This window comes from Mustela lutreola, chromosome 16, assembly GCF_030435805.1.
Source record: "Mustela lutreola isolate mMusLut2 chromosome 16, mMusLut2.pri, whole genome shotgun sequence".
Lineage (NCBI taxonomy): Eukaryota > Metazoa > Chordata > Mammalia > Carnivora > Mustelidae > Mustela > Mustela lutreola.
This window is the reverse complement of record NC_081305.1, coordinates 27096136-27113902: the sequence shown is the minus strand read 5'-3', so window position 1 is coordinate 27113902 and position 17767 is coordinate 27096136. Positions and strand designations below refer to the sequence as shown.

General features: G+C 42.2%; 1 protein-coding gene across 5 annotated transcripts in view; it reads left to right on the top strand.

The window, feature by feature from the left end:
* NUP93 (nucleoporin 93) overlaps positions 1 to 17767 on the top strand; it is a 109629-nt gene that overhangs the window by 70393 nt on the left and 21469 nt on the right. For all 5 annotated transcript variants that reach the window (XR_009348646.1, XM_059151918.1, XM_059151916.1 and 2 more), the window contains 3 exons: positions 1180 to 1242; positions 6189 to 6317; positions 16045 to 16119. Coding sequence is in view for 4 of the 5 variants with exons in the window: in XM_059151918.1 (XP_059007901.1) it covers positions 1180 to 1242; positions 6189 to 6317; positions 16045 to 16119 (267 nt within the window). In the remaining variant the exon portion in view is untranslated. The remainder of the gene's footprint in view (positions 1 to 1179; positions 1243 to 6188; positions 6318 to 16044; positions 16120 to 17767) is intronic.

The following is a 17767-nucleotide window of genomic DNA, read 5'->3' as shown; positions in this document are numbered from 1 at the left end:
TATTAAAATGTTGTAGTTGTTAATATATATTAGGTGATCAGAAATTAACTAAACATGACAGGAAGTTTTCAAAACTGTCAAATGATGATTTTAAAATTTAGCATGTCTTTAAAACTTTATCTGAATTCTCCTTTGTTTTATATTCCCCTAGAGAGTTCATGTTCCTGGGCATTTCCCTCTTTGATGTCACCAATAGATCTAAACCTAATTGATTATTATTATTTTTTTTAAATAGGCTCCATGCTGGGCATGGGGCTTGAACTTATGATCTGAGATTGACACCTGCACTGAGATAAGAGTCAGATGCTTAACAGCCTGAGCCACCCAGACACCCCTACATCTGATTGATTCTAATAAGTGTATCGAACCTTGAGTCAAGCGCTTGATTGCATATTTCATTTAATATTCATTTTATATATAGGTGAACTAAAGTTGAGAGAGTTTGAGTGACTTGGCTAAATTCATGCCATCAGTAAACAGAGGCACCATGATTTGGAACTAAGTCTGTCATTGTATTACTCTGTAGTTGCATTTTGTGGGCATTTATTCTGTGCATATCAAACCAGTCTTGGTCTTCTGGTCATCCCATCTGTATTAAACAAGCAGCGAATGTCATCAGGCCTGAAATAGAGAATGCACATGGCAAAACTCCCTCAGAAATGTGTGGTTGGTTGGTTGGTTGGTTTTGGGGAGTATCCCAGTCATTGACCAACAAGTGGAAAATACCCAGACAAGTGGATGGTGCTGCTTCTGTAATGTTAGGAAGAAACTGAAGAATGAATTGAAAAAGCAACAGAGAAATATAAACTAAAGGTAGTTAGAAGAACTATGACTGTTGTGTAGTCAAAGTTGTGTCTATAATCTGGGCCATTCAGAAATACTGAAGGGCAGTCTTTGTTAGTTCACGTTTTGTATGTTTACAGGATGTGGGACTTGAGCTACTGCTTCATGGAGACTGTAGCCTCTAATAATCATCATGTGCTCTAAAAAATGAAAGAAAAATTGGGAAACACCTGGAAAAACCATCTATTTTGATGTTTCTGGATTAAGAAATTTCTGTCAGGGTGAAGGTAGGCAGGATAGCAGATATCCTAATGGCTTTTTTTCCCCTCCAGTGTACTTTTGATTATTTGAAGCTTGATTTTAACCTAAGTTGTGTCATATCTCCCCCTTTCCTAGGGCTTCCTGAAGAATGAGAAGGACAATGCCCTGCTGTCTGCCATTGAGGAGTCCCGGAAGAGGGTAAGAAAGGAACCCAAATGAGGATGGACACCATTGTGAGGGCAGCAGTGTTCTGGAAGCAGGAGCCTGTGTCTAGGCCCAGTTCTCCTACTTAGTTCTAATTCACCAGAGGGAGTTCTACGGGAACTGTTTTTGAGGAAGATAATCATGCTTGTAATTCTACTTATATTTAGTGACTGAAATGCATCTGAAACAGAATTGCCAATTAATTATAAAATTAATCTTATGGAAGGCCAGACAATTCTTTCGTTTCATCGTTTGGGTATATAAAACGGTATTTTGATTTCTGTTGAATCAGCAGTTCAGAAAAGCAATTATGATCATTGATAATTATCCTTAATTTTTCCTTTTTTCATACAATTTGACTTTCTCTGTTACCTTTTATATTAAAAATTTTCCCAAGCTCTTAAAAAAAAAATAAGAAGGAAACCAGCTTGGCTCTCCAAAGGATGATAAAGAAGTCAGCCAGAGCAGCCATTATATGTGGAGCAATATTTTTGCATCAGGCATTCCCTCAAGATACTCAAAGATTGTTCGTTAACATGCATTATCTCTATTTGTTTCTGACAAGAATTAGAAGATAAAACTTTTCCAAAAGATCCCATTACGGAGTAAGATTTTCTTTTTCTTTTCTTTTTTTTTTTTTTTAATTTAAGGCCACTGGAGTCCTTTGGGGAGTGGGGGAGGAAGGTTAGCAGTCTTGTGAAGTTGGTTCTGAAAAATGCAGCTCTCCCCAGGAAGGAGGCTGGGGAGGGTTCACTCTAGTCTGTCTGCAGTGGCTATCTTTGTAGAAGTGAATAGGGGTGAAGGGGAAACCTCTGTCCCGCTGTTTACTTTATAACTCCTATATCAAGTGAAATATATTTATGTATTACTTATGTAGTTTAAAATAATAAAATAAAAAACTGTTTGTCAGTGTGCTTTATTAAAATGTTCTGTGCTGGTGGGGGACTGTCTCAGGATGGCCGATGTGAGAGAGAAAGGGCAGCTGGAGGCTTGCCAACTCTAATTTATAAGAAGAGGTTCCAAAGGCATTAATTTAAATGATTGGTATGTTTAATTATCAGAATAAAAAAAAAATCACTAAAATTTTATTAAGTACATTTTTGGCAATAGTATTTATTCCTAGAAATAGAGAAATTCACTTGATTCAGTTTTGAAAAAAAAATTTTTTTTAAGGCTTTTTTCTTCACACTTTGAGTGAGTTACTCACCAACATCGATTCTCCTGCTGTAAAGGACCAGTGAAATTAAATTAGGATTGTCGAATGCCACTGAGCCTTATTAATCCATTTACCCTGCGGAATGTGTTTCTGGAATTGGCAGTCTCTGAACACTGTACCATACTGAGACTAAATGTGCAGCCAGCCAAAACATCTAAGTGACACACCACAGTGCAAAATGTGTGCATATGTGTTTGTGAGGGAGATTTTCCGGTGTTGGGAGCTGGCCTGTGGGAGAGACCTTTCACCTGTCTGGACACTAGGACACTACCACTGAGCAAGAATTATTTTCAAACAAAAGGTGAGCGGCTTCCTGGCATTTTGGTGGTAATTTCATGTTTGAATAACTTGCCAATGTCCTGCTGAAATGCCAAGAAAACAAGCTTCAAAACCACAAATGTGTCCTATCTTTTTCCATTTGGTGCGTCCCAGCAAAAACAGAACAACATTATCAGAACATATGTAGAGTTTCTAAAAGCCAGCAACAGCTCAATAAGTGGGTGTGAAGTCAAGGCATATTTCCCTATTCCCTTTATGAAAAAGGGGTTTGAGTGTTCCCCACCTGTTTTTAATTCAGTTGCCCAGTTCTCTTCCTGCCTTCCTTTCTTCACTGTTTGCAGAGAGGTAGATGTCCACACCTAACCTGAAAGAGTCCCATGTAATTTATAATTTCTCTACTGCTTTGTCATTTTCTGTGGTTTGTCTTTCCTTCTTTTAATTTTTACACATCCACACACCCTTCCAGGTTGTCCCTTTTCTCTTCCTTTGGATCCCTCTCCTTGTCCCTGCTGTTCCTACCTTTCATCTTGCCTCAGAACTTCACTCTTCGTTGTCAATGAGTAGCTCTGTTGAATCTCATTCATTAGCTCTCCTAGTTGGCATTCTTCTTTGCACCTAATCTGGTGGTTCGGTTGTGGGTCTGAAGGGAATAGGCTGGAATAGGGCAGATGGGTGGCTGATCATCTCTGATTAGCCCACAAATTAGATGTTCATTAGCTCGAATGTAATTAAGATAAGCTAGGGGTTGTGTGGTCAAAGGAAGAGAATTTTAATGTTGGCCCATTTATTTTTATTTGAAGCTCCTTATCACACTAATGACGAAAGGAACCACAGTGCTGTTCATGCAGGTTGTGGGCTGTTTCTAAATGAGTAGCCTGGCACTGCTCAGATATATCTGAGGATTTGAGCCCAGAAAGCTGCCAGTTTTCAGAGTACTTCCTGTGTTCTTGAAACAACAGTTCTTGGCACATAGGTAGGCAGCCTGATTAACAGGTGTTGGTTAATTCCCACTCTTGTCAGTCTAACCCTTAAATGACACTGAAAGTCTGAGCCCACTGTCTTATCAACAGCGTGTCTGGATAGTAAACAGTTTCCTTCAGTTACTTTTACTGTTAGGCCATTCTTTACTCAGCCAGAGGACTTACCTTAAGAAAAACTCCTGTGTCACTCTGCTGTCCTGGGTCAGTACCACAGCTTAGGCCGTGCCTCCCCTCCTGTTGCATGCTCAGAAAGTGGTCTGCCAGCCTTCCCCCCACCCCCCTAGTTCTGCCCACCCTTGTCCTCGTGCCACATCGCCCTTCATTTTCCCAGCTGAAGAGGTTGTTGGTCTGACCACTAAATAGGAAGAGTTGAGAAGAAATTGTGGTTCACTTGTGCACCATTTCTGGATATCTTCAAGGGAAACCACCCCTTCTCCTATGCATGATACCGCCTTTCTGTTCTGGTATACTTCTCTCTATGCAAAATGCATAGCTCTCATATTGAAGTTCACTAGTGTAATAAGAGAAAATGATTCCCCCCCCCCCCGGGGTATTTTTTTTCACTCCCGTCTAACTGACTGGAACACTCCATTCTGCCTGACTCCAGCGAGATGCAAACCAGGTAGAAGACTGTTTTTAAAGTTTGTGATTGTCATTTCTCTTTGTCTCTTCAAAATACATAACTAGAGAAGGGATTCGTTGATAGATGGACCAAAATCAGACTTGCAGGCGACCTTAGCCTTCTTCCCAATCATTTTTATGTGTTTGCTATCTGTCTTTTCCAGATTTTAATAAGTAACTGTCCATACTCAAACATCCCATTTGTAGGAAGAGTGTATGTGATTTTTCTGACAGTTTCCCAGGGCTCATGTATATGGATATTATCATTATAAATTATCTACATTGCCAAAAATAAAGTAGGCATTACTAATGCTCATTCCCCTGGTGCTGCCTAATTAGATGCCAGTCTGATTGTAAATGAAATGGCTTTTTGGGAAGTGGGCTGAAGCTGTTGGGAAACCTGGTCTGCCAGTTAAAGAGTAACAGGGTAAGAATAAGTGTATCTATAAGTCGCTTTCATTCCTTCAAGAAAGTTTTGCTTTGTTTTGTCTTGTCTTCTTCCCTCCCTTCCTCCCTCCTTTCTTTTCTTCTTTTTCCTTTTCTTTCTGAGCACCTTTGTTTTGGCAGCAACCTTTAGTATTAGCATTAGACAGGCTCAAGGTTTGCCAGACTTTCTGTGATCACTTTGAGTAGAGTGGTAGGAGACCTAATCGTAGAAGGTGCCACTTCTCTTTTACTGGTTTACTTCCTTCTATGAAAATATTACTGTCTCTTAAAAAATAAAGACATTGAGACAATCTTTTGTTTTTGTCTCTTCTTAGATGTTTACTAAAAACCACTGATTGTTATAATCCAAGGAAAAGTACTTCACTTTAAACTGTGATGTGCTAATCACTTGTAAAATGTAGCCTAATTTCAGAGGTTTAAAGAGGTATTTATCTTAATGAGCACATAAAAAGCACTAATCATTAGGGGAATGTAAATAAATCAAAACCATGAGATATCAACTCACACCTATTAGGATGGCAACCCCCCAAGAAAAAACCAAGAAAAACTGTGGAGAAGCTGGAGAAGCTGGAGCCTTTGTGCACTGTTGGTGGAAATGTAGAAGGGTACATCCTGTACGGCAACACTATTCAATCCATCAAAAAATTAGACACAGAATTACTACGTGATCCAGCAGTTCCACTTCTGAGTATATATACCCTGAAGAACTGAAAGCAGGAGTTAGGAGAGAAATTTGAACATCCACGTTTATAGCAACATTACTCAAACAACCAACAAGTGGAACCAACTCCAGTGTCCATGATAGATGGATGGATCAGCGAAATGTGGTACACACACAATGGAATGTTTTTCAGCCTTAAAAAGGAAGGAAATTCTGCATATACTACAACACGGACAAACCTTGAGGACATTATACTGCATGGAACAAGCCAATCCCAAAAGACAAACACTGTTTGATTGTACTTCTATAAAGAGCCTGGAAATAGTTGAAAACAGAGAGACAGAAAGTAGAGTGGTGGTTCCTGGGGCCTGGGGGAAGGAGAGGGTGGAGAGTCTGTTTACTAGGGAAAGGATTCCAGTTTTACAAGATGAAAAGAGCTGTGGAATTGTATGGCCATGGTAGCTGCCCAATAGTCTGAGTGTACTAATAGCACTGAACGGTACACTCAAAAGTGGTTTAAGAAGTAAATCTTACAAGTGTTTACCACTATTAAAACAATTTTTTTTAATGCGTTAAACTCTTAAGAATAATTTTTAAGTTGGTTGCTTTTGCTCTGCTTACAGAAAGATGATCATTGGAAGGGCTTTGAGTTTCTGTTGAACTTTGAAGGAAATAGTAACTTTGAAGTTATGTTGTTTTCCTGTATGAGTCATCTGCCTCTGTTCCTCTCTGACAGACCTTTGGCATGGCTGAGGAGTACCATCGAGAGTCCATGCTGGTCGAGTGGGAGCAAGTAAAACAGCGAATTCTCCACACTCTGCTGGCATCAGGAGAAGATGCTTTGGACTTCACTCAAGAAAGTGAGGTAAGTTGAATCCAAAAGATAAGCCACTACCAGTAAAAATGTGAGGTCAGGAATGCTTAGCTATAAACTCAACTACTGGCAGTCTTGGCACAGATGATCACCATCTCCCCATGAAGACATTTTCTTCCCCTGGCCCCCAGGATGCCCACATTTGCCAGGATTTCCTCCAGCCTGTCTGGCTGTTTCTGCTCAGCTTTTTTTGCTGAGTTTTCCTCGGGTTCCTCAACCTCGAGATGTTCGAGCATCCTCGGGCGCAATCCTTGACCTGTGTTTTCTCATTCTGCCACTGCCCGGTTGATCTCATCTGGGTTTGTAGCTTTAAATGCCATTTCGGTGCTGAAGATTCAGGTCTACCTTGCCGGCCTATACCCCAAACTCATTTGTCTAGTGTCCTTGGCTCTCCTTGGATGCGTCCTAGCCATCTCAAGCTCTCCATGTCTGTAATTGGGTCATGAGAGCAACTATAGACCACCTCCTTCCCATGCCAGCCTGCCAGCCTTCTCATTTCACAGAGTTTATCATCTTTATAAAGGGCAGTTCCAGTTTTTCACTTACTTGGATCAAAAACCTCAGACTCACTTTTGTCCTCTCCTTTCCCCATCTAGTCTGTCTCACATGTTGGCAAGTCCAATTAACCTGACTCTCACTACACATCCAGACTCCACCCACTTCTTACACCTCCAGCATTAACACTCTGGTCCAAACTATCATCACCTCTCTCAGCTTATTGAACTAGCCTCTAACTGCTGGTTTTATTTACTCCATGGCTGTCCAACAAATTACTCCAAACCATAGTGGCTGCAAACAAGCATTTAGCTTAGCTGGGTATTTCTGGCTCAGGGTTTCTTAAGAGTGTGAGCTGAAGCTTTACTCATTTCAAGATTCGACTCCAGGAGGATCTACTCCTAAGCTTCCTCCATGTGGCTCTTGGCAAGCCTCAGGTTTTCTCTGACCCTTGGCTGGGATACCAGGTTCTTGTCGCATGGGTCTCTCTGTTGTGCTGCTTAAAACATAATAACTTGCTTACCCCGGAGCAAGAATGGGATATCTGAGGGAGATCTAAAGTACTCTCTAGATAGAAACCAGTCTTTCTATGACTTAATCATGAAAGTAGTATCTTAACCCCTCTGTTTGTTCAAAGTAAGTCACTAAATCCAGCCTATACTCCTGGGGAGAAGATTATACAAGAGCTTGAATCCGAGCAGGTGGCGATTGGCTGGGGATGGGGGCATCTTAGAGTTGCTCAGCTGCACTAGTCTTCCTCCTTTTGCCCTGTGCAGTCTCTTCTCAGCACAACCAGAATGACTGTGTTAAAACACAGGTTAGATCAGGTCACTCCTCTGCTTAGGATTCTCCAGTGACACCTACCTCCCTTGGAGTGAAAGCCAAAGTCTTCACCGTGACCTCTCTGTCCCCATGTGACCTGGTGGTGTTTTCTCTCCGAGCTCACCTCATCCCACTCTTCCCATTGCTCTCTCTGCTGCAGCCATGCTCGTTCCTTAACAGATTCCTTGAACAGAGCTGGCAGGCTTGCTCCTCTCTCAGGTCCTCCGTTCTTCCTATTGGATTCTGCTGAGAATGTTCTCCCCCCAAATAGCTGTGTGGCTACCTCCCTCACTTCCTTCAGATATTTACTCAGTGCCATCTCACTGAGGCCTTCAAGGCCTTGAGATCTGAATTCTAACCTAGCCCCTCTCTCTTCCACACTTCCTGTAGCCCTTTTTCTTGCTGTATTTTTCTTTTCAGCATTTCCTTCCACGTACCATTGTGTATGTTTCATGTCTTTATACTGCTTAGTGCCTGTTTCTCATAGTAGAAGGTAAGCTCTATGAAGGTAAGGATTTTGTCTGTCTTATTTTTACTCATCCCTGCAGTGCCTAGATGAATGCCTGGAACAGATGCTCAGGCAATACTTGCTGAACAAATCATTGGGCTCTGAAGTATTAGAGATATGTTGAAACTGATTTTAGAGAGGGTATGTTAAATAGGGTTTGTTTTAATTGCCAGTGTTTATTGATTGGTGGTAGTGTTGAGGGTTTTCTCCTCTCTAAAATCTGATTTTTTTTTTAAGATTTTATTTATTTATTTGACAGAGACAGAGAGATCACAAGTAGGCAGAGCAGCAGGCAGAGAGAGAGGGGGAAGCAGGCTCCCCACCAAGCAGAGAGCCCAATGCGGGGCTCGATCCCAGGACCCTGAGATCATGACCTGAGCTGAAGGCAGAGGCTTAACCCACTGAGCCACCTGGGTGCCCCTAAAATATGATTTTTAAAAAGGCATTATATTTATGTGATTCAAGAATTAAAGTACCCTGTCCCCCAAAAGCTGTTTCCCTCCCCGATTTGCCTCCCCCAGATGTAATCACTACTTATTATTATGTGTATTTCCAGTGTTTCTTCATATGAACACAGATATAGGAGACTGTGCATTCTTATCTTCCCCCCTCCTTCTTTTTTTTTTTTTTTTTTTTTTTTTTTAAAGATTTTATTTATTTATTTAACAGACAGAGATCACAAGTAGGCAGAGAGGCAGGCAGAGAGAGAGGAGGAAGCAGGCTCCCTGCTGAGCAGAGAGCCCGATGCGGGACTCGATCCCAGGTCCCTGGGATCATGACCTGAGCCGAAGGCAGCAGCTTAACCCACTGAGCCACCCAGGCGCCCTTCCCCCCTCCTTCTTATACAAAAGTTAGCTTTCTCTACGCTGTGTTCTGTATCTTGCTTTTTTCACTTCATGTACCCTGGAGACCCTCACTGAGAGGGACTTTGAGGCTGCATCGCAGGATTGGCAGGAAAGAGCATCTTGCTTGATCTGTCATGTCTGCCTTTATGCCAAGGGGGAGCTATGACTTGCCATGCAGTTATGACTCTGGTGTTGAGGAGTAAACAGACCTGGGGTCACATCCTTGCTCTAGTTCTGAGCACTCACTAGTTCTGAGACCTTGTTCAAGGGACTTAACCTTGCGGACCTTCAGTATCTTTACTGGTAAAATGGGATTATTGGGAAGATTAGTGATAATGTAAACACCTGACGCATAATGGTCATCCCTTACTATTGTTATAAAAACAAGTCATTTCAGATGATTTAGAGGTGCAGATTAAAAATTACAATGTTGTAAAAATTATAGTGTAAGACATTTCAATGTTTTTTGGTAAGCATTTTTCTTGGAATTTGTTTCATGGCTAGCTAGATTCTTTTCTCACAAGAACTAGGACAACTGAGGCTCAGAGAGACACATAATAAACGGGTGAAACCCAGGACTATTGGTTTCTGTACCACCGTTCCATTGATGTCTGGATCAAATGTGAAAAGTTTGGCATTGTCATGCCTATAGGGTAACTTCATACATCCCGTATCCACACATGTGCTCCTGATTTAAAAACCAGTTTTTTCTATTTAATTTGGCCTCCATATAAACACTAAAGACATTTGTCTTAGGAAATTACTCATTAAGGACACGGTGGCACACTTCTTAGGTTCCAAGACTAAGATCAGATCTTTGGGAAAGAAGAGCTGTATAAAACCCTTGGCCAGCCTAATGTTTCTTTCCCAATTTCTGGTGAGTCTGGACAGGTAAGTGGAACAGCTCATGGTTTTATAAACTTCATTTTTTAAAATGGTGTTAATAGGTTGTGGTCTGTATTGGGATTTGGAAGTAATTATAAGCTGCTAATGAGATGTTCTTTTTTGATTGCTCTTCTCTTAAAAATAGATTAGTCTATTTAGTAGACTTTTTCTTCCTTGACCTTGAGTCCCCTTGGAAGAGAGTTATCAATACTTTGCTCTTCTCTGTTGTGACACCTAGTAGAATGGATCGCTTTGCTGTAAAAGCTGGCAAGGGATGCAGATGGTTCTCCTTTCAGGTCCTCTAAGGAAGTACCATTTTCTGGACCTATGCTGTTTGTTGCTGTTTGCTTTGAACTTTTTTCCTGAAGTATAACATATATAAAGAGAAGTGTATACATTACAAGTATGCAGCTCAGTGAAGTATCACAAATGGAACACACTCAGATGAAGAAACAGGTTATTACCAGTACCCGGACAACCCTCCTTGTGTGCCCTTCTAGTCACTACCTCTCAACCATCACCGCCAGGGGAACCCTGGTCCTGACTTCTAACATCATAGATTAATGTGGGCTGTTTTTGAATTTCATGTAAATGAAATCCTGCAGTATGTCCTCTACTTTCTGGCTTCTTTTGCTGAACATTCTGTTTACCATTGCATGTAGCTGCGGACCATTCATTCTCGTGGCTGAGCAGTATCACTACAATCTGCGTATCTGTCCTTGGGTTGATGGACATTTGGATAGTTTCCAGTTCTTTGCTTTTATGAATAGTGCTATTGTGAACGTTCTTGTCGTGTCTTTTGGTGAACATATGTTTGTATCTCTGTTGAGTACAGCTCAGAGGGAAATTGCTGGGTCAGAGGATATATGTGTGTTCATCAGTGGTAGAATCTGCCGAACAATTTTCCAAAATGGTTATGTACCCTCCCACCAGCAGTAGGTGAGAATTCCATTTGTTCCATATCCTTGCCATACCTGGTTTTTTTTTTTTTTTTTGCCCTTTTACAATTTAGCCATTTCTACAGGCTTTTCCCTTATAATCTTCAAAATAATGGAAAGGTGATGTTATTTCTACTTGGGCAGGCATTTTCCTCTACCTTATTTATAGGAGATCACAAAGTGTGAAGGCCAGAGGCTTGGGAATTCTGGGTCTGGGTGTCTTTCCTATAAATGGCCACTCTGGAAGAAGTGTCATAAGGAAAGCAGAACCTGGGTGAAGGGGCTCGCCAGGTGACGGCAGAGAGTGCACACGCTGCATATGTGAGCAGTATTTATGGTGGCTGCTAGTACTTGGTAAGCTACACGTGAAATTTATTTTAATCATTTCAATAGGGACCTGTCCCTTTTTGGGGCTTTCTCTCAATTTATAAAGAACCTTTAGGAATGAAAGGAATTTTTGTGTACAAGTAGAAGAAATAACTGAAGAAGTATGACTTGCCATCTAAACCATTCTTCTCCAGGCACTCTGTTGTCAAGAGTAAGGTTGTTGGCACCCAGTGTCATTACTTAGGAAGGAGGCTTTTGATCATTTTGAACTGACCTTACATTTGAAGGAAAATGTTCACATTTGGATAATTTAATATAAAGAAAAGCTGACACTTTTTTTTTTTTTTTAAAGATTGGTTTATTTTAGAGAGAGCAAGAGTGTGGCAACAGGGTTTGTGGGGGGGCAGAAGGAGAGTCTTAAGCAGACTCCATCCTGAGCCCAGAACCCCATGTGGGCTTGATCTCATGATCCTGAGATCACGACCTGAGCCAAAATCATGAGTCAGAGGCTTAACAAACTGTACCACCCAGGCACCTTTTGAGACTTTTTTTAAAAGCAAAAATGAACTAGGATATGGTGAGTTCCTAAAACATTTACCTCCAAGCCTCCTGAGAAGAGCAACAAAATGTCAATGATACCTGTTTCTAACAAGTTTTCAGAAAGGAAATAATGCTTCTATAGCACAAATTCAGTTTGGGAAATTGCTTTCCTTAGGATATGATTGAAGAAAGAGGTGTAATTTTTAAAGGAAGAGAGGAATTGAAAATTTGTTAATAACTTTTCAAGTTGTGGTCTGAATAAAAACCATGTGCTTTGAAGCAAGAAAGACTTCTGGAACCCCTGTGCTATCCTTGCTTGTGGTTAGTGGAAGGAACACCCCCAGTGCTGTGCTGCTCGCATGATAGCACACGGGGTTTGAACAGTGTTGGAAATCCTTGATATATCTTAGCCAACTTTTAAAACAGTATTTAAAAGTCAGTTTTTATCTGATGCCTGCATTAGTATTAGATGTAGGCAGTAGATGGGTTTTTTTCCCCCAAAGATTTATATATTTATTAGAGAGAGCATGAGGGGAAGCAGACTCCCTGCTTAGCAGAGAGCCCAATGCTGGGCTCTGTTCGGGAGATCATGACCTGCACTGAAACCAAAAATTAGACACTTAACCGACCTGGATGTTCTTTACACAAAAGTGGTTGGTTAACAAAACTTAATGATTCCCTGCTGCCATCTTCCAGCCACTTCCTACTTGATCTGGAATGCTCTCTTACTGTTTTGGAGTTGCTGTCTACTCTGAGAAGACTCTTCTCATGTCTGTGCTCCCTGCTGTTTTCTTCACTTACTGTATCTCCAGGCTCCTGGGTGAGCCCCTTGCTGCCCTCTGTGGCCTTGCCCTCCCATCTTCCGTGCCTTTCTGGTCTCTGATTCCCTGCTCCAGTTGTTCCTATCGTGGTGCCATCAGGCCCCAGTGCCAAGAGACCCAAGTGTCCAAGGGGTTTGGAATGTTACTCCCACGCGACATACTGGCAGCTACTCTCCCAGCTTTCAAGCAGCTCCTGGGCTTGAAATTCCAGTGAATGTTTGCTGGTTCCTGGGCTCAGGAATGTGCGTGTACACATCCTGTGGCTGGGATAATTGACTTTCTGTGCTGTGTGATGGAGACGTGGCCAAGGGCAAATGAAGGAAAGGTAACTTTGAAAACAAGAACATTAGGCAAAATTAATTTAAATGGAAATTTGAAGGCTGAAAACCAACTACTTTTTAAATGGATAATTTTAAAAGTTAGGTTTTAGTACTGGAACATATTTCTCAAGGCTGTTTATGTATATGTTGCGAAACAACTATGTCCTTGCAGAAGTGTTTTAGTGTTGTGTTCCCCTTTTTATCCTCCTAGTCAATTAGGCTACTGAAGTTAATAGATTTAGTGCTCTGTTTTTTAAAAAGACTTTGGGATCATCAACTTTCATATGGTTGGTTCTGTTCCAGAAGGGTGGCTCTCTGGCTAATAGAACAGTCCTCGACTCTGTGTTACTGGGAACACTCAGAATTAGTACAGAAGGAGAGGATGAGCTGCTGGAGGGTTCTGTTCATTCAAGGAATATGTGTTTATTTTAGAAAAATGAGATGAGAATTTTCAGCCAGCACAAAGTAAAATATTTTAGGTTAGTTTCTATAGTGTCCACATCGGTCCAGTAGGGTTTATTCCTGTGTTTATGTTTTTGTTTAAAAGATGGCAATAGTGTTTTGGGGCCAGCTTTTGGCCCTGTGCTGAGTTCTTTCTACTTATTCCTCACAACCGTGCTGTGAGGTAAGTACTGTTTTTCTCCTTGCTTCATCTTGGTCACAAACCCGAGGTGGTTACCATTACCGCTCCTGTCTTGCAGCTAAAGAAACCAAGGCTCCAACGAAGCACTGTGTGTGAGCAAGATCACGTGGTAGTGAGTAGTGGAGCCAGGGTTGCTACCCACGGCCCTCTCGGTCTTTGATGGCTGTCCTTGGAAAGTTGCCCTGGGGCGCTCTGACTGACCCAGAGGAGCCAGACTGTGCTCTGACCATGGCTGCCTCGCCTCCTGTTGGAGTGACCGTGGCAAGCTGCTTTTTGCTTTAGTGTCTTCATCTGTAAAGTTGACATAGTAAAAGTGCATTATAAGGGTTGTGGGAATTCAGACAGTGCTTGGTGCACAGTAGTACTCGGTAACTGTAGCCGTCATTGTCACCTGGTGCTTCTCACTAATTCTGTATTTCGGACAGGAATGCTTTCTGCTGTGAGTAACAGAAGACCAGTTTTGGCGGCTTGAATAAGGGTTTCTTTTTTCTCGCCTAACAAGAAGTCTGTGGGTGTGGAGAGAGTGTGGGCCTTCATTCAGTTGTTGTGTGCGGCTGTTGGGCCCAGCGCCTGGCTGTCTGTGCATGCCACCCTCCGTGGCACCTCACGTGCTTTAGCTCACAGGATGGCTGCCGCAGCTCTGTGTGTCCTGTCACACTGGGGAGTGCCGAGGGGGCCTGAAAGGCCATTCCACGCTCTTCATTTTCCCTTCATCAGGAAGAGCAGAAGCTGTCCACAAAATGTACGGCAGACTTTTACTTCATCTCATAGGCCACAACTAGGGCTCACTGCCGATCCCACCTGCAGCAGAAGCCGGGGAAGGGTATATTCAATAGTGTGTAGAGGTAAATTTCCAGAAAGTTGACAGTCTAGCTGATACTCCTTGGGATAGCTTGACATCTGCCATGGTGGGAATCTGTACATCACGGAAACCAGCAGACACTCACTACACCTCAGGCCCCTTCCCCAAGCCGGTGGTAAAACATTGACCAACACACCATTAGGTGTCTTAAACCCCATACGCTGGACGGAAAGGTGGCAGGGAGTGGAGGTAAGAGGTGGGGATTTGAAATGATCATTGGGTCAGTCAATAGCAGCATCTGCCAAGGTCAGTAAACTGTTTCAGGCTTTTAATAGCAGTGACTGCTGAAAATCAGAGCCAAGGAGGACCGTCCGAGGTTGTCTGGGACACCTGCTTCATTCGACTGAGGAGAAGCTGAGGCTCCAAGAGAATGCGCTCTGCTCCAGAGCCCCAAATCAGGGAGTAAAGTGGCCCTCCCGGAACCCAGGTGTCCTGCCAGCTCAGCACCCACTCTTCAGAACTTCACCCTTCTGCCTCCTCCCCCTCTCCTCTGCACCCTACTCCCAGCACTTGCCCACACAAATGCTCCTTTTGCCAGCTTTGCTAGTGCCAAGAAGTTTTCCTGCTGTCTTCTGTTGGTTTCCCAGAAAACCTGCTTGCTTTAAACTCCTTTTTTTGGTTTCGTTTTGTTTTAGAGAATACAGCATTGAATTTTCTTTCAATGGAAGAAACATAAAAGAATTTGCTATAGTATAGTATAAACTAATGTAGAAATTTAAGAATATACCTAATAGGATATACCTAGTTTTGACCCATACTTGTTCACAGTAGGAAACGAGGCTTAACTCAAGATTAACTTTAGTCTTTCTTTAAAAAAAAGTCCAATAAAATTTTCCATATGTTTGTGTCTAACTCTCCCCATAGATGGGAAGCTCTTTGGGGCCAGGCTCCATGGGCAGCTCTGTTGTCATCCCTGTGGGGATGGACTTGCTCATAGCTCTGCATGTGGCGGGTGCTTAGCAAATGTTTGCTGAATAAATCAATGACTGCCCAACTTAGACCAGCTTTGTGTCTTCAGATATATAAAGTTAATCAGCAGCTGTTCTCTTAGGGTGGGTTTTGGATTAGAAATGTCTGAATTGGGGTGCCTGGGTGGCTCAGTGGGTTGAGGCTCTTGCCTTCGGCTCAGGTCATGATCTCAGGGTCCTGGGATCGAGTCCCACATCGGGCTCTCTGCTTGGCGGGGAGCCTGCTTCCTCCTCTCTCTCTCTCTGCCTGCCTCTCTGCCTACTTGTGATCTCTGTCTGTCAAATAAATAAATAAAATCTTAAAAAAAAAAAAATGTCTGAATTGTAACCCTTTACACTTTAGTCTCTCAGCTATCTGATATGACTGATGGAAACAGGAGGCCCACAGATAATAATGGCTTCATTGGTGTGAAGACATGGAGGGAGAGGATGGGGTGGAAATGGGGCTTGAAACTGATTCGATTGTTGGAAAGATGTGAATTTCCAGGAGTAGTCATTGAGATATCCTTACGGCCTGTCTAGCCTCCCATTTTTTTTGAGTTGGGTCTCATGTCTGCTCTCTTCTTGTATATTCATGGGATGAGAGTTTTGTCCTATTGAAACCCCCTAATTCCTAATTTTGAAGAAGTCTTAGTATGAAAGAGACTTCTCATAGCTTTGTTAAAGACAAGTGTAAGATTTTTTTTTCTTTACATGATTAAATGATGTTCTTAATCACAACGCTGCATGTTTATTTACCTACAGCCAAGTTACATCAGTGATGTGGGACCCCCTGGTCGAAGTTCTCTGGATAGCATTGAGATGGCCTACGCCCGGCAGGTGAGCATGCTCTCAGATATCAGACCCAGGAAAGTTTTATGTGAGCACTCTGGGGAGTAAAAGAGAACCAAGACTTTATGTGAAAGTCAGACCTTGAAAACAAATTGGGTTTTCCTTCAGAGGATGGTTAATATTTTACTACCTGGGTCACTGGAGAATTCCATCAAATTGGGTAACAAAATGCCTCACATTTGACTTAGGGAAATGGAAATCTGCCCTCTACACTGACCAACGCATCTCATTTTGCATTTGGCAGTAGCCCATGTACAGTAAAGCCTCAGGTAATTGCACTGCTTAGTGAATGGAGCTCTCTATTAACTGAGTTACCTGGTAGGCTGATGGTATTATGAGAAATCTTTCTTCACCCCTTGTTGATAGAAATTTTCTAAATGCTTTTCTGCTTTGGTAAGCATGGTGCACTTACCATTCTCAGATATGGTCCTGGAGAAGCTCATGTATTTGGGGGGTTGTGGTTCTGGTTGTATATCATGGTTATGCAGTAGCATAGAGATGGACTGAGATGCTTAGTGGTAAGCATAGGGGCTGTTGGACTGAAACTGCCCTGAGGAGACAGGACAAACCTGGAATTGACTTTTTGAGTAAAACCGTGCTGGCTGCCTGTGTGTTTCATTATCATTTGCTGTTCTTCTGCACAAAATAGTGTCAAGATTGAAGGGAAAACAGATTTAGATTTCTTTCTCCCTGCTGCATCTCCATCTTTTTTTTTTTTTTTTTTTTAAGGTTTTATTTATTTATTCATGAGAGACAGAGAGAGAGAGAGAGAGGCAGAGGGAGAAGCAGGTTGAAGGAGCCCGATTTGGGACTTGATCCCAGGAGCCTGGGATCATGACCTGAGCTGAAGGCAGACACTTAACCGACTGGCCCACCCAGGCGCTCATCCATCCTTTAAATTTCACCTTTGTTATGTGGATGACTCCTCCCATTGCCACAGCCACCATCAGAGCTCAGGTCTAATGAAATAATAAGCTTGTGAGTAGAGAAACTGTCTTTTCTGTATCTTTGAAATTAAGACTCCATGAAACTAACATTTTCTAGATTTAGGATACCATGTCATATATCTCTTTATAGGGTTGTCCCCTTCAGTGGAGAGAGAATCTTTGTGTTGAACAAAGTACTTTGCAAAGGGAAGGCTCCTGATAAATGCACATTGAGTAAATAACCACCACGTTGTAGTTTAAAAACCATTTTATTTCATCATTGTAATGCTCCTGGAGGCTACGTGATACCATCCCCCCAGATAAAGTAGAGGGAAATAAGGTTCAGTGGGGTCCTGATTTGTCTAATCTCACTACCTTGTTCAGTGCTTGGTAGGACAGGGACTTCAGATGCAAAGAGTATAGAACCTACAAGTTTTTACCATCACTATTGTAGTTTTTTTAAAATAAAAATCAAAGTAAGAGTGGTTTTCCCATACCTTAAACATCACGTAGTTACTTTTTCTTAAAGAAAATGTTCCTAAGGAGCAGGGATTCTTTCCTGGAGAAAATTGGTACCCCGGACATGCAGCAGCTGCTCTTCTAACCCGCGTGGAGGGCTGCAGCCTGACACTACTCTCTCAGTCCACCAGCCCTGGCTTGGGGCCTTTCAGTCCTTTTGCCAGAAGGATTACCAGACTCTGCCTCAGGTT